The 24,363-nt window shown below is 43.9% G+C and overlaps 2 protein-coding genes across 2 annotated transcripts in view; one reads left to right on the top strand and one right to left on the bottom strand.

Annotated features, from left to right (window-relative positions):
* The window catches only part of ctso (cathepsin O), a 76,627-nt gene extending 71,636 nt beyond the window's left edge, over positions 1–4,991 (top strand). Inside the window, exon 8 of the mRNA XM_068042012.1 lies at positions 2,298–4,991. Within this exon, the coding sequence (XP_067898113.1) occupies positions 2,298–2,332 (35 nt within the window). The 3' untranslated portion in view covers positions 2,333–4,991. The remainder of the gene's footprint in view (positions 1–2,297) is intronic.
* The window catches only part of LOC137375211 (tryptophan 2,3-dioxygenase-like), a 135,932-nt gene continuing 114,650 nt past the window's right edge, over positions 3,082–24,363 (bottom strand). Inside the window, exon 12 of the mRNA XM_068042023.1 lies at positions 3,082–7,673. Within this exon, the coding sequence (XP_067898124.1) occupies positions 7,520–7,673 (154 nt within the window). The 3' untranslated portion in view covers positions 3,082–7,519. The remainder of the gene's footprint in view (positions 7,674–24,363) is intronic.

The raw sequence follows: 24,363 nt of genomic DNA, 5'->3' as shown, positions 1-24,363 counted from the left end.
AGCTATGTTTTATTAGCTAACTCTGTTTTAATGTAATCGGCCCTTCCCATAGCCCTCATGTCCCTCCACACAGTTCACATCTTCACAACCCTGTTGTGTCCCCTCCATGGTGTTTTCCCCATTTCCAGCGTTTAAAAATAGCTTCCTCCTCCTGACAAGCCAGTTAATGAGCTTTTTAATGAGCTCAATAGGCACTTAATTCGAGGCGAGTGCCTGAATCGTTCCCTCCCTGCTGGCAGCATTTTTAAAATTACATCACATTCTGGAGGCAGGACCTCCAAGAACACAATCTTCAAATCTCACTCGCTGCCGTTCCTGCTTTCAGTGGAGTTTCAAAATCTGATCCATGATCTTTGCTCAAACAGTACAGCAGAGCATCTTCTTGAATGATCTTTTGGAGGCCACTTGTGCCACACTCTGTGGCATTCTGTAAGTCGTTGTGGTCCACTCGACCACAAGTGGTCCACTTTGTGGTCTTTTCATTAGGCATTTTTGTTGTTGGTTAATAGTCAGGAGGGAAATGGAGTTCAGTAACAAATCCTTCTTCCTACCAGCCATCATTTGTATACAGTGAATCAGGATATGTGAGCATTCCAGGCCAACTCCAACAGGAAAGAGAGAAATAAAACTGGCTCTTTTTTGATGCGAAAATTCAACATTAGGCCTCAAAAACAGATTTTCCTCTACTGGCCTCTCCAAGTACATCCAAAAATGGACAGTCATCACAGGAAAATCTAACATTTATGATACCTTTGGATGTCCCAAAGCACTTTTTGGCCAATTAAGTACTTTTGAAGTGTATTCACTGATGTAATGTAATGGCAGCCAATTCACAAGCACCCAGGTTCCACAGACAGCAATGAAATAATGGCCCGATAATCTGTTTAGTAATGTTGGTTAAGGGATAAATACTGGACAGGACACCAGGAATAACTCCCCTGCTCTTCTTTGGTGCCATGGGACCTTTTATGTCCACCTGAGACAGTAGACGGGGGCTCAGCTTAAAGTCTCATTCAAAAGACAGTATGTCCCACTGTATGGCACTCTATCAGTACTACACTGCAGACTTAGCCTAGATTTTGTGCTCAAGTCTCTGGAGTGGAACTTGAACTCACAACCTCTTGTCCCAGAGGCAAGATTGCCACCATTGAACCAAGGCTGAACTGAGCAATATCCAGAATCAGGAATATCACAGAGTAAAGCTTGCTGCACCATCCCCCAAATGCACCCAATTATGAGCCTCGGAATGGTTTCTGTTTTATCAGGAAATCATTTCCATTTCACACATCAGCTGGTCCTTTGACCTCTGAATTTAACAAATTAGTCCCAAATTAAGGATAGGTTTATTTCCTGGAACTCATTCCATCAGAAATTTGACTGAAACGGTCCATATTTATTTCACTTAACACTCTTACAGCTGACAGGAAAAGATTTTCATTCCACTAGTCTCTGCTGGATTTAAACCCAGTGTCCAAAGGTGATGTAGCATAGTGTGGAATGTTGTCCATCATCCAATGCACCACTCCCCACGGCCCCACCCCTACCCCCGGAAGTATTAGCTTTAATGTAAGATGCTTCCCTAAAACGCTGTTACAGATGTCTTCAAATAGGTAATCAGGCTATTGAGAATGAGAATTGTAATCCTTTCATCGCATGGTTGCCAGTACTTCTGTTGAAATGCATACCAAAGCATCTGGAGGGGCTGCAGCATGTGATTGGTGATAGGAAATTTGTGATTTAACCCTTGATAGCCCAGAGCAGATCATCAGTGTCCAAGTAATCCGGCTGCCATAGTACAAACCTTCTTGAGCTCAAAGCTATAAATAGGGTTTGATTACTTGCCCATCAAATCAACATCCAGAAGCAGAAACAATGTTAATTCCAGGTATTCTCAAAGCAGCTGACTTGAGAGAGGTCAGATAGTGTCTGTGGAGTACGAAACAGAGCATACATTTCAGATTGATGATCTTTTGTCGGACCTGATGTAAGGCTATCAACCTGAAAAGTTAACTCTGTTTCTCTCTCCACAGCTGCTGCCTGACCTGATGAATATTACCAGCATTTTCTGTTTTCGTTTCAGATTTACAGCATCTGCATGGTTTATTTTTGACTTGAGAGAGATCTGTTGAAAGAGACACCTGGTCAGATCTCTACCAGTTTTCTTTTAGGTGGGAAGAGAGGGGAGGGCAAGAGCAAAGAGGAAAATAATTTGAAATGAAATAATGAAAGTTATTAGAAATGGGAAATTCAGATTCTCGGTAAACATCTCTTAATATTGTTTGTCTTTTCTCTCCTAGGCATTGCTGATTCAGTTGCAGTAGCATTTGTGTGAGAAGAACATTGTTGTTTCTTGGATGTTGGTCTGCCTGTGAAGCAGACTTTTACCACCAAATGCACTTGAGTCTGAAGGGGTGATTCTACTGTGTCTGCAGTGAATATCGAAGAACTGGGTTTAACACCTATAAAGGGACTCACCTGATTTTCCTTCATTTAATGAATGGAGGAGATTTAGATGGATCCACTCACAGGTGTGCACTCTAACCTACCAAATTTCCCAATACCTGCTGTGCTTAGGTGATCCAGTTAGCCTGGATGCAGGAGAGTTTCAGCTTAAATGTTCTGAACCCTCCGCTGACAGTGTAGTACTTTGCATACCTCCAGCAACCATCAGAAAATCATCAGTGCAACATCCATTACTTTCTGATACGCACTGGCAGTGGGCAAGCTATATCATCATGGAACAGCCTTAGAAGATTTACACCAAGATGCCTTAGTATTGAATTAGTATCAGTATCTCTTGTCAGTATTCATGATTTTTTTTAATCTGAGAAGCCCCAAAGATGCTTTATTAGATTTTCACTGAAAATGGGAACACTTTTACATTATAGTTTTATGAGTCGAGTGATTGTTCCTGAAAGTTGTGCTATAGTTGAAGTTTATGATACTTCTTAATATTTTCTTATATATATTTCATTGCAATAAGGAGTGTACATATTTACAATAAATGTGACATCTTTTAAATGTCAGAATTGTTTTCAGATGTGTCAGTATTCCATGGAAGTGTCTGATGAATACAAGCAATTAATGGGCATCACATTTATTGATCTTCCCTTCTTTCTTTGTTGAGCACAGTTGTTCCCACAAAAAGAGGGGACAAAATGACAAAACTTTACCTTGCGACATAGTACAATGCGTTAAAATGATGCTGATTAACAAATGGATTGTTCCCAAAATTCTCATATCACAATGCTGTAAACGAATTCTGTGTTTGAGAGCTACTGTAACATTTATATTTTTAGATTATTTAGACACTGCTCATTGTATTGATTAAATTTAACATTGATCACCTGAAAAGCAGTTACCACATATTTCTATTTTTACCTGCCTTTAAGCTGACTTCAAGTTTATTTTTATTAATTTTAATAGGAATGTGAGTACTGATGCGCAAATTACAGTTTGTTGAAAATGCTGAACCAATGCTGAGGGCATTAGCTATGAGGAGAGGTTGGAAAAACTCATTGTTTTCACTGGAACGACGGAGGTGGAGGGGCGACATGATAGAGGTTTACAAAGTTATGAGCGGCGTTCACAGAGTGGATAGTCAGAAGCTTTCTCCCAGGGTGGAAGAGTCAGTTACTAGGGGACATAGGTTTAAGGTGCGAGGGGCAAAGTTTAGAGGGGATGTGCGAGGCAAGTTTTTTACACAGAGGGTGGTGAGTGCCTGGAACTTGCTGCCAGGGGAGGTGGTGGAAGCAGATACGATAGCGACGTTTAAGAGACATCTTGACAAATATATGAATAGGAAGGGAATAGAGGGATATGGGCCCCGGAAGTGCAGAAGGTGTTAGTTTAGGCAGGCATCAAGATCGGCGCAGGCTTGGAGGGCCGAATGACCTGTTCCTGTGCTGTACTGTTCTTTGTTCTTTGTTCAATGATGACTGAGCAGGCCAAGAGCAGAAATATTTCCATTTTTATCCATTCCCTGAATGGTATGGAGGCTATTTGAATTTCTATTTCCTTCCTGAACCACTGCATGCAAATATTATTATCCTCCCTACCAGTTACTGCTGCTTCTTGGGACTGCCATGTGGAAGGTGATGGTAGGCCTGGAGTAGCGGTGCCAAAGGCTCCAAGGATAGAAGATGAAGGAAGAGGGCCAAGTAGAGGCGCCCCTCACTCCAAATTTGCCTCAACAGTTACCCAAAGCCTACAAGGTTCCAGTTCTGTTGATATCCAAAGCTCTTGTAAGCACCTAGCTATCTCTACTGATGCTGTAGCAGCAATCGTGAAGCCAGGCACTGACGGGCTCCTTAATCATAGCAGAAATTCTGCTGTGAGCCCACTAGGCATCTTCAATGACCAGGGAAATGGGGCAGAGTTGGGGCAGAGTCTGAGGGATGCGTGGGGAAGTCCAAAGTAGAGAAGCGTACTCTTTAAGTAGTACTACATTCCCAAGCTCACTTGTGAAGTAGTTTTGATTTGCACAAAGCTTCTCCTTTAATTTTTTTGGCATTACTATGTTGCTCCTGGTCTATTTTAAATCATAGCAAGTGTTTTGAGTTAGTAAAGTGATGCTAAACAGGTAATCTGGTCAATTATGTTAATGGAGGTTATTGTAATTTCAGTGTCGCTTACTGAAAGTTTAAGAATACATTCTGATGATTTTGCAAATGTTGTTGAAGCTTACTCTTCCATAATTACACTTTAGGATAACATGGACTCAGGGAAGGATGTGACTCCTGTAAAAAAGGTGATTTCTTTAAGGCAGACTAGTGAGATAAATTATTTGAAAATGATTTTCCATGTTTTTGCTGGAAGGCAGGAACACTTTTTTTGTGATGACCATAAAAAGATCAATTAGCCTGCTATTACTACACACCCTGCTCTCAACATAGGCTTCTTTCCAGACAGGTGAGCAGCTTTGGTTAAGGATTGCATTAGTACCTGTGTTTATAGAATGGCTGCATGGTGTTTCAAATTTGTAAAAAATGATTTACTGATCGAAGTAATGATCACTGCAAATAAATTGACAGTTAGTAAACACATGCAGGATGCCTCAATTCATTAAAAAAAGCAAAATACTGCGGATGCTGGAAATCTGAAATAAAAACAAGAAATGCTGGAAATACTCAGCAGGTCTGGCACCATCTGTGGAGACAGAAGCAGAGTTAATGTTTCGGGTCAGTGACCCTTCTTCGGAAGTGGCAAATAATGGATCCTTCTCCTTTGTTATCTCTTGCCCCACCCTAGCTTTACTTGCTTATAACCTTAGACATTTCTAATAGTCCGCAAGCAGGACCCTGAGCTTCCAGTTGCTTGCCATTTCAACACTCTCCCCTGCTCTCATGCTCACATCTCTATCCTGGGCTTGCTGCAGTGTTCCAGTGAACATCAACGCAAGCTTGAGGAACAGCATCTCATTTACCGATTAGGCACACTACAGCCTGCCGGACTGAACATTGAGTTCAATAATTTCAGAGCATGACGGGCCTCCCATTTTACTTTTATTTTTAGTTATTTTTTCTTTTTTACATTTTTTTTGGTATGTTTATTTCATTTCATCTTAGTTTGTTCAGTTTGCTTACCCACTGTTCTTTTTTCATGTTTGTACTTGCTGCTGTTCAATCTTCAGTCTGTTATCACCCTATCTGTACTAATGCTTTGTCTTTCAACACACCATTAACATATTGTTTGCCTTTACTCCATGACCTTCTGGTCAGCTATTCTGTGGTCTTGTCCAATCTACACCTGCTCCTTTCTTATCTCTTGCCCCACCCCCACTTTACTTGCTTTGTAACCTATGACATTTCTAATATTTGCCGATTCCGAAGAAGGGTCACTGACCCGAAACATTAACTCTGCTTCTCTTTCCACCGATCCTGCCAGACCTGCTGAGTATTTCCAACATTTCTTGTTTTTAATGCCTCAATTCATTATTTATATGACCTGATTTGCAATACGAACTTAATCATTGCAACCCTGCTTCAGATTTTAAACTGGTTCCAACCAATTTTCAATCCTGCAGCCCTCCTTGCTTACAAGGATGTCTCGGGATTGTTATTTGGGTAGTGGACAATAGGGGACACTGAGCAGCAGTGAAAATATGAAAAGAGAGTTAAAAATCAAAGCTAATGATCATTCAGGATGTTTTTGAAAGCAGACAGGGAGGTGGCCAGGCAGTTCTACTGAAGAAGGGAGTTCCAGAAGATGGCACCTGAAGAAGCAGTGATCAATGAGGGCTTGGGGATCATGAAGCCAGCTGGTGTTGAAGGAACAGAAAGTGTGGGCTGAATTTTACAGATTCCCTGACATCGGGGTTCGTGGTGGGCTGGGGTGGGAAAACGTCTCCAGGAGAGGGCCATAACGCACCCTGTGCCCGCCTGGCCCTACAGCAGCGAGGCCACGTACTGGGCCCCCACCGCTCAGTGACAAGACCTCTATTTGCATATTCAAATAAATTAAAATTATTGAATTAATTATATTTACGAGGCCACCTTCCATCCCACTGCGAGCTCCATACCGCTGACCGGCACTCCCACACCTTCGATTCCCGTCCAGGGCAAGGAGGTGCAACATTTGTCGGGAGGTATGTTTCTCAGTGTGGGGGAGTGGGGGTGAACGGGATCAAGGTGACATCATTGGTGCAGGGGATGGTGGGAAGGGTTTTAGGGTAAAGTTTTTATGCACTTTGGGGCGGGGGGGGGGGAAGGTCAGGTGAAAATGATGTGTTTTAGGGGAGGAGAGAGCAAGTAATTAATTTTATGGTGATTGCGGGGTGGGAGAGGGGCAAAAAAAATGTATTTAATTTTTTTTAACTGCATCTTGAAATATTTAAATTTAACGGTAGGGCTCAAAGTCCTTTAAAAATAGCGTCAACATGTGCGCACAGGCAGCTGACGCCATTGCCGGGGACGGACAACCTGCTCCCTCCACATGAATAGGGAGGGGGGGGCCCACTCAGCTATTTAAATGAGCCACCACTCTTGAGATTGTGGTAGCTCTTTGGTGTGCGGTCTGCACAGGCTGGCCGCCAGTTTTGGAGCTCTGCGCCGAGCTCATAAACTCATAATTTAACAGTACATATGAACTAAAGAATTAAGGTAGTTTTACATATTGTTTACAATATTATATATATATATATATATATATATATATATAAGGTTTTTATGTACATAACCCCACATAAAAATGCGCAAAATATGTTACAGGAAACCAGTAGTGAATTCTGGATGCTAAAGAGGCAGATTATAACATGGAAGAGGGTAAATATTGACTTTATGCGATCGTCAATGGAAATAAAGGTGAGATGTACAACAGGCTGCAGACTCACCATCATCCATTTTACACGATTGCACAATGTCAAGAACTGCCCCGAAGTCTTTCAATGAAAACGTTTTAGTTGATAAAGTACAAATAAAAAGAAAACATGGAACATTAAAAACTTTAAAACTGTTTTGACGCTTTGTGTATTTCCCTTTCCAAAACATATTCAGTGTAAAAGATTGAGTTGAACTCAACTTTAATCAGATTCCTCACTGCTGAAGTACGAGCTGTCACAGCACGCTGCAGTATATAGGAATTTGTGAATTGAAGAGGTCAGCTTGGGAATCCAATGTCTTGGGACCAAGAAGGTTGCGAGACTGAACAGGTCAACAAACACTTTGTATCGGTCACTGAAATAGAGAATTAAAAAAAGAGCAACTATTGACGTTTTATTCAGAAAATGCTGGAAATGCTCTGCGACTCAGGCAGCATCTGTGGAAAGAGAAACAGAGTTAATGGGCTGGATTTTATCCATTGCTACAACACTGGCATCTACCCAGCAATGTGGAAAATTGCCCAGGTAGGTCCTTCCACAAGAAAAGGCAGGGCAAATCCAACCCAGTCAATTACCACTCTATCAGTCAACTCTCAATAATCAGCAAAGTGATGGAAGGGGTCGTCACCAGTGCTATCAAGCAGCACTTACACAGCAATAACCTGCTCACCAATGCTTAGTTTGGGTTCTGCCAGGGCCATTTGGCTCCTTACCTCATTACAGCCTTGGTGTAAACATCAACAGAAGAGCTGAACTCAAAAGGTGAGATGAGATTACTGCCCTTGACATCAAGGCAGCAGTTGACCGAGTGCCATCAAGGAGCCCTAGCAAAACTGGAGTCAATGGAAATCAAGAGGAAAACTCTCCGCTGGTTGGAGTCATACCTAACACAAAGGAAGATGGTTGTGGTTGTTGGAGGTCAATCATCTCAGTCCCGGGACATCACTGCAGGAGTCCTTCAGGGTCGTGTCCCAGGCCGAACCAACTTCAACTGCTTCATCAATGACCTTTCCTCCATCATAAGGTCAGAAGTGGGGATGTTCGTTGATGATTGCACAATGTTTAGCAGCATTCGCAACTCCTCAGATACTGAAGCAGCCCGTGTCCAAATGCAGCAAGATCTGGACTGGACGATAAGTGGCAAGTAACATTCGCAGCACACAGGTGCCAAGCAATGACCACCTCAAATAAGAGAGAATCTAACCATCCCCCCTTGATGTTCAATGCCAGTACCATCATTGAATCCCCTACTATCAACATTCTGGGAGTTACCATTAACCAGAAACTGAACTGGACCAGCTACAGAAATACTGTGGCTACAAGAGCAGATCAGAGGCTTGGAATTCTGTGGCAAGGAACTCACCTCCTGTCTCCCCAATGCCTGTCCACCATCCACTAGGCACAAGTCAGGAGTGTGATGGAATACTCTCCACTTGCCTAGATGGGTACAGCTCCAACAACACTCAAGTAGCTCAACACCATCCAGGACAAAGCAGCCTGCTTGATTGGCACCCCATCTACCACCTTCAACATTCACTCCCTTCACAACCAACACATAGTGGCAGCAGTGTGTACCACATAGAAGATGCACTGCAGCAACTCACCAAGGCCCCTTTGACAGCAACTTCCAAACCTGCAACCTCTACCATCTAGAAGGCCAAGGGCAGCAGATGCACGGGAACACCACCAACTGCAAGTTCCCCTCAAAACCACACACCATCCTGACTTGGGACTATATTACCATTCCTTCACTGTTGCTGGGTCAAAATCCTGGAACTCCCTTCCTAACAGCACTGTTGGTGTACATACACCATAAGGACTGCAGCAGTTCAAGAAGGCAGCTCATCACCACCTTCTCAAGAGCAGTTAGGGATGGGCAATAAATGCTGGCCTGGCCAGCAATGCCCACATCCCACAAACGATAAAAAAAGCCTCACCATCTCTGTGGGAATTTCATATGAGAAGTGAAGAGAATTTTCAAGTAGTTTTCAAATTCAAGAGTGATTGACAAGTCTTCTTTTCTCTTGAAAGAAAAGAGTATGTACTATTCCCAAGAACAACAGGAAGAGGGATAGCATGCATTGGTATCTTAACAGTATAGTCATCGAGTTTTACTGCAAAGAAGGTCATTTGGCCCATCAAGTCCATGCTGGCTCACTGTCCCATTCTGGTCCATAGCAGTGCCATTTAATTTTCTTCAAGTGTCCATCCAAATTGCTTTTGAAATCACTCAACATCTCCACTTCCTCATAGGCAGCGAGATCGAGGTCATTACCATTCGCTGCATAAAAAAATTCTACCCCACATTCCCCCTGCAAGGTCCCCCTGACCCTCTGTACTTCCTAGGGTCCTACCATCCATTGTATATTCCCTTGCCTTGTTGGTCCTCCCAAAATGCATCACCTCACACTTCTCAGGATTAAATTCCATTTGCCACAGCTCCGCCCATTTTACCAGCCCATCGATATCATCCTGTAATCTAAGGCTTTCCTCCTCACTATTTACAACACCACCAATTTCCGTGTCCTCTGCGAACTTACTGATCATACCTCCTATATTCACGTCTAAATCATTAATGTACACTACAAACAGAAAGGGTCCCAGCACCGATCTCTGTGGTACACCACTGGTCACAGGCTTCCACTCACAAAAACAACCCTCTACCATTACTCTCTGCCTCCTGCCGCTAAGCCAATTTTGGATCCAATTTGCCAAATTGCCCTGGATCCCATGGGCTCTTACCTTCTTAATCAATCTCCCGTGCGGGACCTTATCATAAGCCTTACTAAAGTCCATATAGACGGCATCAACTGCTTTACCCTCATCTACTCATTTCGTCATCGCCTCAAAAAATTCAATCACGTTAATCAGACACCATCTCCCTCTGACAAAGCCATGCTGACTATCCCTGATTAATCCCTGCCTCTCCAAGTGGAGATTAATCCTGTCCCTCAGAATCTTTTCCAATAGTTAGCACCGCAGCCTCACAGCTCCAGTGACCCGGGTTCAATTCTGGGTACTGCCTGTGCGGAGTTTGCAAGTTCTCCCTGTGACTGCGGGGATTTTCACCGGGTGCTCCGGTTTCCTCCCACAGCCAAAGACTTCAGGTTCATAGGTAAATTGGCCATTATAAATTGCCCCTAGTATAGGTAGATGGTAGGGGAATTGTGGGGATGTGGTAGGAATATGGGATTAATGTAGGATTAGTATAAAAGGGTGGTTGATGGTTGGCAGAGACTTGGTGGGCCGAAGGACCTGTTTTAGTGCTGTATCTCTAAATAAAATAAAAAATAAATAAAAAAATTAAAATAGTTTCCCTACCGCTGATGTTAGACTCACCGGTCTGTAATTACCTGGTTTATCCCTGCTACCCTTCTTAAATAATGGTACCACATTTGCTGTCCTCCAATCCTCTGGTACCTCTCCTGTGGCCAGAGAAGATTTGAAAATTTGTGACAGAGCCCCTGCTATCTCCTCCCTTGTCTCACATAACAGCCTGGGATACATCTCATCTGGGCCTGGGAATTTATCCACTTTTAAGCCCGCTAAAACAGCTAATACTTCCTCCCTTTCAATGCTAATATGTTCAAGTATATCACAATCCCCCTCCCTGATCTCTACACCAACATCGTCCTTCTCCATAGTGAACACAGATGAAAAGTAATCATTTAAAACCTCACCGATGTCCTCCGGCTCCACACACAGATTGCCACTTTGGTCCCTAATGGGCCCTATTCTTTCCCTGATTATCCTCTTGCCCTTAATATACTTATTAGATTAGATTAGAGATACAGCACTGAAACAGGCCCTTCGGCCCACCGAGTCTGTGCCGAACATCAACCACCCATTTATACTAATCCTACACTAATCCCATATTCCTACCAAACATCCCCACCTGTCCCTACCACCTACCTATACTAGTGACAATTTATAATGGCCAATTTACCTATCAAACTGCAAGTCTTTTGGATTGTGGGAGGAAACCGGAGCACCCGGAGAAAACCCACGCAGACACAGGGAGAACTTGCAAACTCCACACAGGCAGTACCCGGAATCGAACCCGGGTCCCTGGAGCTGTGAGGCTGCGGTGCTAACCACTGCGCCACTGTGCCGCCTTAGGATTTTCCTTTATCTTGCCCACCAGTGTTTTTTCATGTCCCCTTTTCACTCTCCTAATTACATTTTTAAGTTTTTTAAATATCTAACTCCTTCTTGAAAACATATAATGTTTTGGCCTCAACTGCTTTCTGTGGTAGCGAATTCCACAGGTTCGCCACGCTCTGGGTGAAGAAATTTCTCCTCATCTCAATCCTGAATGGTTTACCCCGTATCCTTAGACTATGACCCCTGGTTCTGGACTCCCCCACCATCGTGAACATCCTTCCTGCGTCTACCCTGTCAAGTCCTGTTACACTTTTATAGGTTCTATGAGATCCCCCTTCACATTTGGGGTGGCACAGTGGCGCAGTGGTTAGCACCGCAGCCTCACAGCTCCAGGGACCCGGGTTCGATTCTGCGTACTGCCTGTGCGGAGTTTGCAAGTTCTCCCTGTGTCTGCGTGGGTTTCCTCCGGGTGCTCCGGTTTCCTCCCACATGCCAAAGACTTGCAGGTTGATAGGTTAATTGGCCATTATAAATTGCCCCTGGTATAGGTAGGTGGTAGGGAAATATATAGGGACAGGTGGGGATGTGATAGGAATATGGGATTAGTGTAGGATTAGTATAAATGGGTGGTTGATGGTCGGCACAGACTCGGTGGGCCGAAGGGCCTGTTTCAGTGCTGTATCTCTAAACTAAACATTTCTGAACTCCAGCCAATATAATCCGAACCAACTCAATCTCTCCCAATACGTCAGTCCCGCCATCCCAGGTATCAGTCTAACCTTCGCTGCACTCCCTCTATAGCAAGAACATCCTTCCTCAGATAAGGAGACCAAAACTGCACACAATATTCCAGGTCTGGCCTCACCAAGGCCAAGACATCCCTGCTCCTGTACTCGAATCCTCTCGCTATGAAGGCCAACATACCATTTGCCTTTTTTACCGCCTGTTGGACCTGCATGCTTACCTTCAGCGACTGGTGTACGAGAACACCCAGGTCTCGTTGCAAATTCCCCTCTCTCAGTTTATAGCCGTTCAGATAATAATCTGCCTTCCTGTTTTTGCTACCAAAGTGGATAACCTCACATTTATCCACATTATACTGCATCTGCCATGCATTTGCCCACTCACTCAATTTCTCCAAAGCACCCTGAAGCCTCTCTGCATCCTCCTCACAACTCACCCTTCCACCCAATTTTGTATCATCTGCAAATTTGGAGATATTACGTTTAGTTCCCTCATCTAAATCATTAATATATATTGTGAATAGCTGGGGTCCTAGTACCGATCTCTGCGGTACCCCACTAGTCACTGCCTGCCATTCGGAAAGAGACCCATTTATCCCTACACTTTGTTTCCTGTCTGCCTACCAATTTTCTATCCATCGCAATACACTACCCCCAACCCCATGCGCTTTAATTTTACCCTCTAATCTCTTATGTGGTACTTTGTCAAAAGCCTTCTGAAAGTCCAAATAAACCACATCCACTGGCTGTCCCTCATCAACTCTACTAGTTACATCCTCAAAGAGTTCTAGTAGATTTGTCAAGCATGATTTCCCTTTCATAAATCCATGCTGACTGTTTGATTCTACCACTGTTCTCTAAGTGCTCTGCTATAAAATCTTTGATTATGGACTCTATTCCTTGTCGTCTTTCGTAGTCTACTCCTGTCTAATGTTGCTACTTCCCTTCCAATACTCTCACTCTTTTATTCACAGCAGGCAATGGGAATCCTCAGAACTTGCTCAGCTAAAGTAAGTAGGGGATGCACATTGGAGAGATGCACCCATACATGGTTTCTACTCAGTGCTAAGAGTCAAAGATTTCTTTTTTGAGGCTAACAGGAAGAAGAAATGGATAGTAGGAAACACATTGCATTTCTTATTCTTCTTATCTCCACGAAGCTGGAAGGAAGAAAGGTGCTTCTGACTCTCCAAGACGGTGGAAATTGGACTTGCAGAGAATATGAAAGGGTCCCAAACAGTTGCTCTGACACAAACTCAGCAGATAGACTCTGATTAATGATTGCATTACAGCAAAATAACATTTGTATTAATGAGGGTGCTCCACTTAGTTTAAATTGACAATCGTTCAGAACAATCCATTCATCATAAAAAGCAAAAGTTCCACAAGGATTTCAAGTCCAAAAACATTAGCTGCAACAACAACATGTATGTATATTGCACCTTTAACATCATAAAGCACTTCACAAAAGCAAAATAACACAAAATATGACACGGAGCCACATTGGGCGATATTAGGGCAAATGACCTTAGTCAAAGAGTAGATTTTAAGGATTGTCTTAAAGGAGGAAAGTGAGGTAGAGAGGCAGAGAGGTTTACGGAGGGAATTCCAGAGCTTAGTACCAAGGCAGCTGAAGGCACGGCCAAGAATGGTGCAGCGATTAAAATCAGCGATCTTCAACAGAGCAGAATTCAAGTAGCACAAATATCTTACAGGGTTGAAGGGCTGGAGGCGATAACAGAGATAGGAAGGGGACAGGCCAAGGATCGATTTGTAAACAAGAATTAGAATTTTAATATTGAGGCACTATTTAACCAGCATCCAATACAGGTCAGCGAATACTGGGGTGATGGGTGAACAGGATCAGGTGCGAGTTAGGACATGGGCAGCAGAGTTTAGGATGACCTATATTTTATAGAAGGTAGAATGTGGGAAACCTGTCAAGAGTACATTACAACAGTCAAGTCTGGAGCTAACAAAGGCATGGATGAGGGTTTCAGCAGCAGGTGAGTTGAGGCAAGGGAAGAGTTGGGCAACACTACAGAGGTGGAAATAGGAAATCTTAGTGATGGCACTGTCAGTCTAAGGATACGGGGTAAACCTTTCAGGACTGAGATGAGGAGAAATTTCTTCACCCAGAGAGTTGTGAGCCTGTGGAATTCGCTACCAAGGAAAGCAGTTGAGGCCAAAACATTGTATGTTTTCAAGAAGGAGTTAGATATAGCTCTTGGGTCCAGAATGGTATGTTGCCTCCCTGGTACTAGGGTCAAGGATGTCACGGAACGGCTGTAGGACATTCTGAAGGAGGACAGTGAAAAGTCAGAGGTCATGGTTCACATTGATAACAACGACATAGGTAGAAAGTGGGATGAGGTCCTACAACAAGAATTAAGGGAGCTTGGTAGCAGATTAAAAAGCAGGATCTCAAAGGTTATAATCTCTGGATTACCCCTGATGCCACGTGCTAGTGAGTATAGGAGTAGATGCATAGAGCAGATGAATGCGTAGCTGAAGAGATGGTGCAGGAGGGAGGGCTTTAGTTTCCTGGATCACTGGGTCTGTTTCTGGCGAAGGTGGACCTGTACAAGTCGGATGGGTTGCACCTGAAGCGGAAGGGGACCAACATCCTTGCAGGGAGGTAGGGAGGTTTGCTAGTGCTGTTGGGGGAGTGGTGGGCACAGTAGGGGGTGATGCACAGCCTAATATAGAAGAGAAACTAAGTCACTCTGGAAAGCAGACCAAATATAGACCTGTTAAGGCACAAGCAAATAATGCAAGGCTGGATTGCATCTATTTTAACGCAAGGGGTCTTATAAGTAAGGCCGATGAATTGAGGGCATTGATTAACACATGGGAATATGATATTATTACTATCACAGAGACATGGTTGAGGGAAGGGCAGGACTGGCAGCTCATTATTCTAGGGTATAGAATCTTCAGGCGTGACGAGAGGGCAGGGGGGTGGTGGTGTAAAAGAGGAGGTGGCATTGCACTATTGATCAAGAAGTCAATTACTGCAGTAAGGAGGGATGATATCTTCGAAGGTTCCTCAAATGAGGCCATATGGGTAGAACTTAAAAACAAAAAGGGGGCAATCACTTTGCTGGCACTGTACTACAGGCCTCCAAACAGTCAGGGAAAGATAGAGGAGCAGATATATAGGCAAATCTCAGAGAGATGTAAAAATAAAAGGGTAATAATAGTCGGGGATTTCAACTTCCCCAATATTAACTGGGATAGTCTTAGTTCAAAAGGGGGCAGAATTCTTAACGTGCTTCACGGAGAGCTTTTTGAAAGTCCTACAAGAGAAGGGGCGGTACTGGACCTAATCTTAGTGAATGAAGCTGGACAAGTGGTAAAAGTGTCAGTGGGGGAAGCATTTTGGGGATAGAGAGCATAACTCTGTAAGATTTAAACTAGTTATGGAAAAGGACAAAGACGGGCCGGAAATAAAGGTACTGATTTGGGGGAAGGCCGATTTCAATATGATAAAACAAGATCTGGCCAAAGTGGACTGGCAGCAGGTACTTGTAGGAAAATCTACATCAGACCAATGGGAGTCATTCAAAAAGTAAACAGTGGGAGTTCAGGGCCAACATGTTCCCGTAAAAATGAAGGGAGGAATTTACAAGTCCAGGGAACCCTGGATGTCAAGGGATAGAGAGGATTGGATAAAGAAAAAAAAGGAGGCTTATGGCAGATTCAGAGGGCTGAAAACAGCGGAGGCCCCAGAGGAGTATAGAAAGTGTACGGGGTGGGGGGTGGGGGGGGTTCAAAAAAGGAATTACGAGAGCGAAGAGGGGACATGAAAAAAACACGGTCGGTAAGATAAAGGAAAATCGCAAGGTGTTTGATAAGTATATTAAGGGCAACAGGATAACCAGGAAAAGAGTAGGGCCCATTAGGGTCCAAAGTGGCAATCTGTGTTTGGAGCCGGAGGACGTAGGTGAGGTTTTAAATGCCAACTTTTAATTTGTGTTCACTATGGAGAAGGACGATGTAGGTGTAGAGATCAGGGAGGGGGATTGTGATATATTGAACAAATTAGCATTGAAAAGGGGAGGTATTAGCGGTTTTAGTGGGCTTAAAAGTGGATAAATCCCCAGCCCCAGATGAGATGAATCTTAGGCTGCTATGTGAGGCAAGGGAGGAGATTGCAGGGGCTCGGACACAAATGTTCAAATCCTCTCTGGCCACAGGAGAGGTACCAGAGGACTGGAGGACAGCCAATGTGGTACCATTATTCAAGAAGGGTAGTAGGGATAAACCAGGTAATTACAGGCCAGTGAGTCTAACATCAGTGGTAGGGAAACTATTGGAAAAAATTCTGAGACAGGATTAATCACTTGGAGTGGCAGAGATTAATCAGGAATAGTCAGCATGGCTTTGTCAGGGGAAGATCATGTCTAACAAATTTGAGGAGGTGACTAGGTGTGTAGATGAGGGTAAAGCAGTTGATGTAGTCTACATGGACTTCAGTAAGGCTTTTGATAAGATCCCGCATGGGAGATTGGTCAAGAAAGTAAGAGCCCATGGGATCCAGGGCAATTTGGCAAATTGGATCCAAAATTGGCTTCATGGCAGGAGACAGAGGGTGATGGTCGAGGGTTGTTTTTGAAATTGGAAGCCTGTGACCAGTGGTGTACTGCAGGGATCGGTGCTGGGACCCTTGCTGTTTGTTGTGTACATTAATTATTTAGATGTGAATACAGGAGATATGATCAGTAAGTTCGCAGATGACACGAAAATTGTTGACGTCGTAAATAGTGAGGAGGAAAGCATAAGATTACAGGATTATATAGATGGGCTGGTAAAATGGGCGGAGCAGTGGCAAATGGAATTTAATCCTGAGAAGTGTGAGATGATTCATTTTGGGAGGACTAACAAGGTAAGGGAATATAAAATGGATGGTAGGACCCTAGGAAGTACAGAGGGCCAGAGGGTCCTTGGTGTACTTGTCCATAGATCACTAAAGGCAGCATCACAGGTAGATACAGTTTGGAAGGCATGTGGGATACTTGCCTTTATTAGCCAAGGCATAGACTATAAGAGCAGGGAGGTTATGATGGAGCTGTATAAAACGCTAGTTAGGTCACAGCTGGAGTACTGTGTACAGTTCTGTTCGCCACACTATAGGAAGGATGTGTTTGCACTGGAGAGGGTGCAGAGGAGATTCACCAAGATGTTGCCTGGGATGGAGCATTTCAGCTATGAAGAGAGACTGGATAGGCTAGGGTTGTTTTCCTTAGAGCAGAGAAGGCTGGGGGGGGATGGGGGGCTGATTGAGGTATACAAAATTATGAGGGGCATAGATAGGGTAGGTAGGAAGAAACTTTTCTCTTCGCGGAGGCGTATAGATTTAAGGTAAGGGACAGGAAGTCTAGAGGGGATTTGAGGAACATTTTTTCACCCAGAGGGTGGTTGGAATCTGGAGCACACTGCCGGAAGTGGTGGTTGCGGCAGAAACCCTCACAACATTTAAGAAGTATTTAAATGAGCACATTATCCCAGGCTACAGGTCAAGTGCTGGAAAATGGGATTAGAATAGATAGGTGCTTGATGGCTGGCACAGACATGATGGACTGAAGGGCTTGATTCTGTGCTGTATAATTCTATGACTCTATGACCAAAAGGGCAGGTTCAAGGAAGTCCAGGAAAAATCCTGGATGAAAACCCAGTCAACCAACCCTGAAAAATGTGAAAAGTTAAACCCCACATCCTCGTATGTAAATGCAGACTCTAGAAGCACCCTCCCCCAGAGTTGCTAACAGCATTTGCAGGAAGCTGCAGAGAAAAAGAGAGACCTCTAGGGGGCAGAGAAACCATGAGGATGATGCCTCACCTGGACGAAGTGTCACAGGAGAATACAGTTAATTCTGCACAAATACCTGCAGGTAGGAGTGTCCCAGAGAACAAAGGGAAGAGTAACAAAGAATCCTCCCCCACTGTCAGATGAAAAGGGAACCACCCATCCCCTGAAGTGAAATGTCTTTGCATGACTCAGAGTTCAGGTTAGACATGTCCCATACTAACCCTCCTGAGAAAAACAGTGAAAATTAAAGCAGCCCTGGCACTCAGAACAGATGAGTTTTAATAAGCTTTAAGATTAGTGAATGAATGGAAATGAATGAGAGTGATGCATGGTTTTCTTTCTGTATCTTACATTTCTCTCAAACTCTGTAAAGAAGTGCGACGTTTTTCTTCAAATCGCATTTCATTCTCCTAGGTGTGAAGGTGTCAGGCAAACCACCCCCCCACCACCACCCCCCCAACACCTGGCAAGACTGAGGCACATGAACATTGCGCCACATGAACATTAAAACGTAAAATTGCAAGCCCCAGGCTGGAAGGACATTTGCATAGTACCAGACAGTGTTGAAACAAAGGGACCAGTCCCTGCCCCAATACACAGAAGAGACCTGGTCAAACCAGTCGGTCACATGACCACCTGCTGGCCAATTAGGGGAGTTTTAAACTGGAAATACAGAATTTGAACTCAGAATGTCGTGTGCTCCTGTAAATGAAGCAAGGATTACCTCCTTTCCTGTCTGCCTGTTCATCTCTCAGGGAACTGAACCTTGTGAAGACACGTGAACCTCAAGGAGAGAAAAGTTTCCTACGTGAGCAAGGCTTAAGCAGAATACTGGACCCCAACAAAACGCAAAAATTACCTACAAAAGGACTATACCGTGAGCAAAGCACAGGAACAAGATATTGCCTCAAACTGTTCCACTTTATCTTTTCTTTGCTTTTCTGTCCTATCCGCATGTGTATATCGCGTGTGCATGCTCGTGTGGGTGCGTCGTATATCCGTAGGTGAACCGCATTAGAGTTTAAGTAAGTTTAATAAATTTCACTTTTCTTCTTTAAACCAAAGAAACCCATTTGTGCTCATTTCTTTGCCTTATAATTGGAAAGCTGTGAACAAGAATTCACAAAGGGGGAGCTCAAAACACAGTGTGTTTAAAATTAAACCCTGTTACAATAAGACCAGGTGAAGACAGTAACAAACGCCGAGACACCTTTCTCACCTGGTCATAATAGCACGACTATGTGGTTGACAGCTCATCTCGGAGTCAAATATGACACCAAGATTGTCAACAGTCTGGTTCAGCCACAGACAGCTCCCGGGGAGAGGGATGGAGTCGCTGGCAGGTTTGTGACGGGGACCGAAGACAATGTCTTCAGTCTTCCCAATATTTAATTGGAGTAAATTTCTGCTCATCCAGGACTGGATGTCAGACAAGCAGTCTAAAAATTTAGAGACAGTGGAGGGGTTGAGAGAGGTGGTGATGAGCTAAAGCTGGGTGTCATCAGTGTACATGTGGAAACTGACCTAGTGTTTGCGGAGGATGTCACCAAGGGGCTGCATGTAGATGGGATATAGGAGGGGGCCAAGGATAGATCCACGGGGAACAGCAGAGGTAACTATGTCCTACCCAGCTGAACGACAATGGGGAGGCACTGGAGGAGAATGGTGTGTCAAAGGCTGCAGACAGTTCAATAAAGACACAGTCTTTGTCACAGTCACATAGTGGGCTGGATTGGTGGTGAGCTCAAAATGGAGGCCCGCCTGCATGGGCCGCACCCTAAAGAGCCAGCCACAATCTTCTGCGCGGCGGCTCTAAATAGCAGGGGCGGCTCCCCCCCCGGCCAATCATGTGGAGGGGGCAGGCTGTCCATCTCCGGCAATGGTGTCAGCTGCCATTTTTAAAGGGCGGCTTGTCCTGCTGCCATATTTAAATTTTTAAAGAAGCCCCCAAAATTAAATAAAACATTTATAACGCCCCTTTACATCTGGCCTTCCTCCCTCAAACTGCATAAAGATTAGGGTTCAACCCTTTCCACCATCCCCTACACCATTACATTTAAAATATAGAAACACAGAAAAATTGGAGCAGGAGTAAGTCATTCGGCCCTTCGAGCCTGCACCACCATTCAATAAATCATGGCATTTCATCCAAACTCAATACCCTATTCCCACTTTCTCCCTGTATCCCTTGATCCCTTTCGCCCTAAGAACTATATCTAACTCTTTCTTGAATATATTTAATGATTTGGCCTCAACTGCTTTTTTTACCCCGCCCTCCCCTCCCTCCCACACTGACAAACTTACCTCCTTCCCCTCTCCACCAGTGTTGTGCTGTGTTTTCCCGGAAGGGGATCTGAAGGCGCAGGAGTGCCAGCCGCCCCGCCGAAGATCGTGTCGAGCCCTCAAGATCGAAGGTAAATCTATTTAAATGTATTCGTTTTATTGATTTGTGTATGTTAATTGTGGTCCCGACTGCCACGGAGGCAGGAGGATTAGGCCGGGTTTCTCCGGCGTCGAGGTCCATGGTGGGCCTCATCCTAAGCCATTTTCAGGCCTACCCCGCCACGGAACCCGATGCCTGGGGAGAACAAAATCCAGCCCAGTATGTCAGTTGTGCCCTTGATAAGAATCATTTGCCACTCATTGGAGGGATTCAAACATGGAGTTCTGGGAAAGATGAGTACAAACTTGGGAGGCGATAACACGTTGAAGGACTTTGGAGAGGAAAGAGAGATTGGACATGAGGTGGTAGTTTGCAGGGACGGAGGGGTCAGGGATTTTTTTGGAGATAGCTAATGATGGCAGGGCATGAGGAGATGAACTGTCAACAATGTCAACTAATATGAGAACCCCAAGAAGAGAAGTTGGGTGGTCAGTAGATTAGTGGGAATAGGGTCGAGAGAGCAGGAAGTGGGACTCATGGGCAAGATGAGCTGAGAGAGAGAGCATGAACGAAGACAGGAGAGAAAGCTAGGTGGGGGGGGGGGAAGCTTTAGAGGATGTACGGCCCAGTGAGCTCGTGGAAGGGAGGGTAGTGGCAGAGGCATTGGATGATCGGATGGTCTCGTTCTTAGTGACGAAGAAGTCCATGAGCAACTCCCGCTTATTGTTTGAGGTGAGGGTGGAGGAGACAAAGGAGTGGGGTTTAAGAAGATAATTTGCAGTAGAAAAAAGAAGCTGAGGGTTGCCTTAGCATTACAGGATGATCCTGGAATAGTGAGCAGTTTGAGCAGACGCGAGCAGGACCCAATAGTGCTTTATGTTGTACAATTGCCTTTAAGAGTGATGTCCCTTTAAGATTTTAATATGCTAATGAGGCAGGTACCAGGATGCAGTCATGTGACTTGTAGCACCTAGAGGCATGTTCTGTAAATAGTTATCTCTGTACTGTATATAATAGTTAGCTGTTTAATAAACCTGTTAGAGATCTTCAACATAACTGGACTCCTCCCATTTCATTTATGTTGCATCAGACAACATAAAAGAGCTCATTACACTTTATATGGTCCAGCCAGATCTGTCAGTGAATGGCTAAACCAGTTGTCCACCATATCCGTTCAAGTACAACATAAAATCACGAACATCATAACAATCTGACAACAAAATGATATCAGGTTACTGGAACTTTACAACTGAGAAGTCAATTTGGAAAATCACTGTGCACACTCCTTGTGACTTTTCAATATTTTTTTCCCTCAGTCCTTTTTTTAACAAATTTCCTCAGTGGAATTTGGTTCTCCTCAGAAATTTAAGTTTTCAGGTAATTGTGAAGAATGATTCCCCAATGAGAAATCCATACTGCATTATCAGCCTTCTTTGGCTAACATCCTCCCAGAAAAGAGGAGGGCGTAGCCCTATTTCAATATGTGTTCTGAGCAAAAGCTGCCTGAAAGGCATTAGCATTTCAGGATAGCCCATACTGTGTTGTGATTCTGTGAGCAAACAAATAGTGCATTTTTTAGGAGACAGATCTATCAGCGATTTGTTAACTATGTCTGCATTTTTGGAAAAGTCTAGTTCACCTGTGTTCACTTTTGATTTCAATGGGACAAGCAGAGGCACATTTAAAAATCCGAATGGACACCAAAAAGGTATCAGACTGCAAGGAGGGAACTTATGCCCTGGTCAGAGATTGTATTTTTACATTAAGTCAAGGCCCCTTCAAAGTATGTTATCATGTCTTTTTTTTTTAGTATGCATATAAAAGTTATGTTAATTGGTAAGTTCTGCATGTTTTGCCACAGCTTACAAGTGCCCATCAACTCTCGTAAATACAGGCAATCAGACCACTTCAGTAAACGACTGACACCACGGAATCTGAATGCGCAAGACCTAAAATATAACAGCGTCCTTACAGTGTATATTTTAAGGAAATTCCCCTCAATGAAACACTGTCTTGAGGGAGACTTCCAAATACAATAGGCCAGTCAGTTTAAATTCAGTGATGGGGAAACATCTAGAAAGAATAATTTGGGACAAAATTAATAGTCACATGAAGGTTAATTAAAGAAAGCCAGCATGGATTTGGTAAGGGAACATCATGTTTGACTAGCTTGTTGGAGTTTTTTGAGGAGGTAACAGAGAGGATTGATGAAGACAGTGCAGTTGGTGTGGTGTGCATGGACTTTCAAAAGGCGTTTGATACAGTGCCACAAAAGAGTTATAGCTCATGGATAAAAGGGCGGCAGCAACATGGATATGGAATTGGCTGAGTGACAGGAAACAAAGAGCAGTGGTTAGTGGATGTTTTTCGGGCTGGAGGAAGGTTTGTAGTGGTGTTTCCCAGGGGTCAGCATTGGGACCCTTGCTTTTCCTGATATATATTAATGACCTAGACCTTGTTGTACAAGGCACAATTTCAAAGTTTGCAGATGATACGAAACTGGGAAGCATTGTGAACTGTGAGGAGGATGGTGTAGAACTGCAAAATCACATAAACAAGTTGGTGGAATGGGCAGACAGGTGGCAGATGAAGTTCAATGCAGAGAAATATGAAGTGGTTCATTTTGGTAGGAAGAATAAGGAGAGACAATAAAAAAATAAAGGGTAGAATTCTAAATGGGGTGCAGGAGCAGAGGGACCAGGGTGTATATGCGCATAAGTCATTGAAGGTGGCAGGACAGATGGAGAGACCACTTAACAAAGCATACAGTATCCTGGGCTTTATTAATAGGGGCGTAGAGTACAAGAGCAGGGAAGTTATGTTGAACTTATGTAAGGCACTAGTTCGTCCTCAGCTGGAATATTGCATCCAGTTCTGGGTGCCACACTTTAAAAAAGATGTGAGGGCATTGGAGAGAGTGCAGAAGAGATTTATGAGAATGGTTCCAGGGATGAGGAACTTCAGTTCTGAAGACAGATTGCAGAAGTTGGGACTATTTTCCTTAGAGAAGAGAAGACTGAGAGGTGATTTGATAGAGGTATTCAAAATCATGAAGGGTGTGGACAGAGTAGACAGAGAGAAACTATACCCACTCATGAAAGGATCGAGAACGAGAGGGCACAGATTTAAAATATTAGGTATGAGAAACAAAAGTGACATGAGAAAAAACTTTTTCACGCAAGTGGTTAAGGTCTGGAATGCACTGCCTGAGAGTGTGGTTGAGGCAGGTTCAACTGAAACATTCAAAAGGGAATTATACAGTTATATGAAAAGGAAGAATGTGCAGGGTTACTGGGAGAAGGCAGGGGAATGGCACTAGGTGAATTGTTGTTTCGGAGAGCTGGTGCAGACACGGTAGACCAAATGGCCGCCTTCTGCACTGTAACCATTCTGTAATTTCCAAAAGGTATCTGTTCCATATTCCCAACAATGAAACATTGCAAGTTACCTTTAATAAACCAGCTGTTCATCTAAGTTATCTCTGTTTTTAGTGACATATTTCATTATTCATTTTATTGATTTTAATATTCAAATTGTGATCCCATCACCTTGCAGTGGGGAGGCCGCCACAGTGCCTCGCCACCACCAGGAGGATTGGGCCGGGCCCTGCCGGCATCAAGGTCCAAGGTGAGTCTCATCCGGAGCCATCTTCAGGCATCCCACGTCCCGGATCCCAATGATGAGGGCTCCTTAAAATTCAGCCCTCTGTCTTCAAAAATGTCTTTCTTGTCATGTTTTGTGACACTTTGGGGATGATTTTGGCACTCAAAAGGTACATTTGGGTCAAGTGTTAAAATGTAAAATCTTTCAAAGGCAAACCCCACACGGCTCACTTCCTGTCTTAACAGTGATGGGACAGCAGGTGGGGAGGGGCTGTGGGGGAGATGAGTGATGGACCCGCTCTCAGGAGGCAGGTTCCTCATTTAAATATTGTAATGTGGTAGCGTTCCAAAGAGTTTATCTGTGTTCTAGCTTTAACACTGGCTGTTCGGGTTTCCAGGGC

The sequence above is a fragment of the Heterodontus francisci genome, chromosome 1 (assembly GCF_036365525.1).
Source record: "Heterodontus francisci isolate sHetFra1 chromosome 1, sHetFra1.hap1, whole genome shotgun sequence".
Lineage (NCBI taxonomy): Eukaryota > Metazoa > Chordata > Chondrichthyes > Heterodontiformes > Heterodontidae > Heterodontus > Heterodontus francisci.
This window is presented reverse-complemented; position numbering and strand designations above follow the sequence as displayed.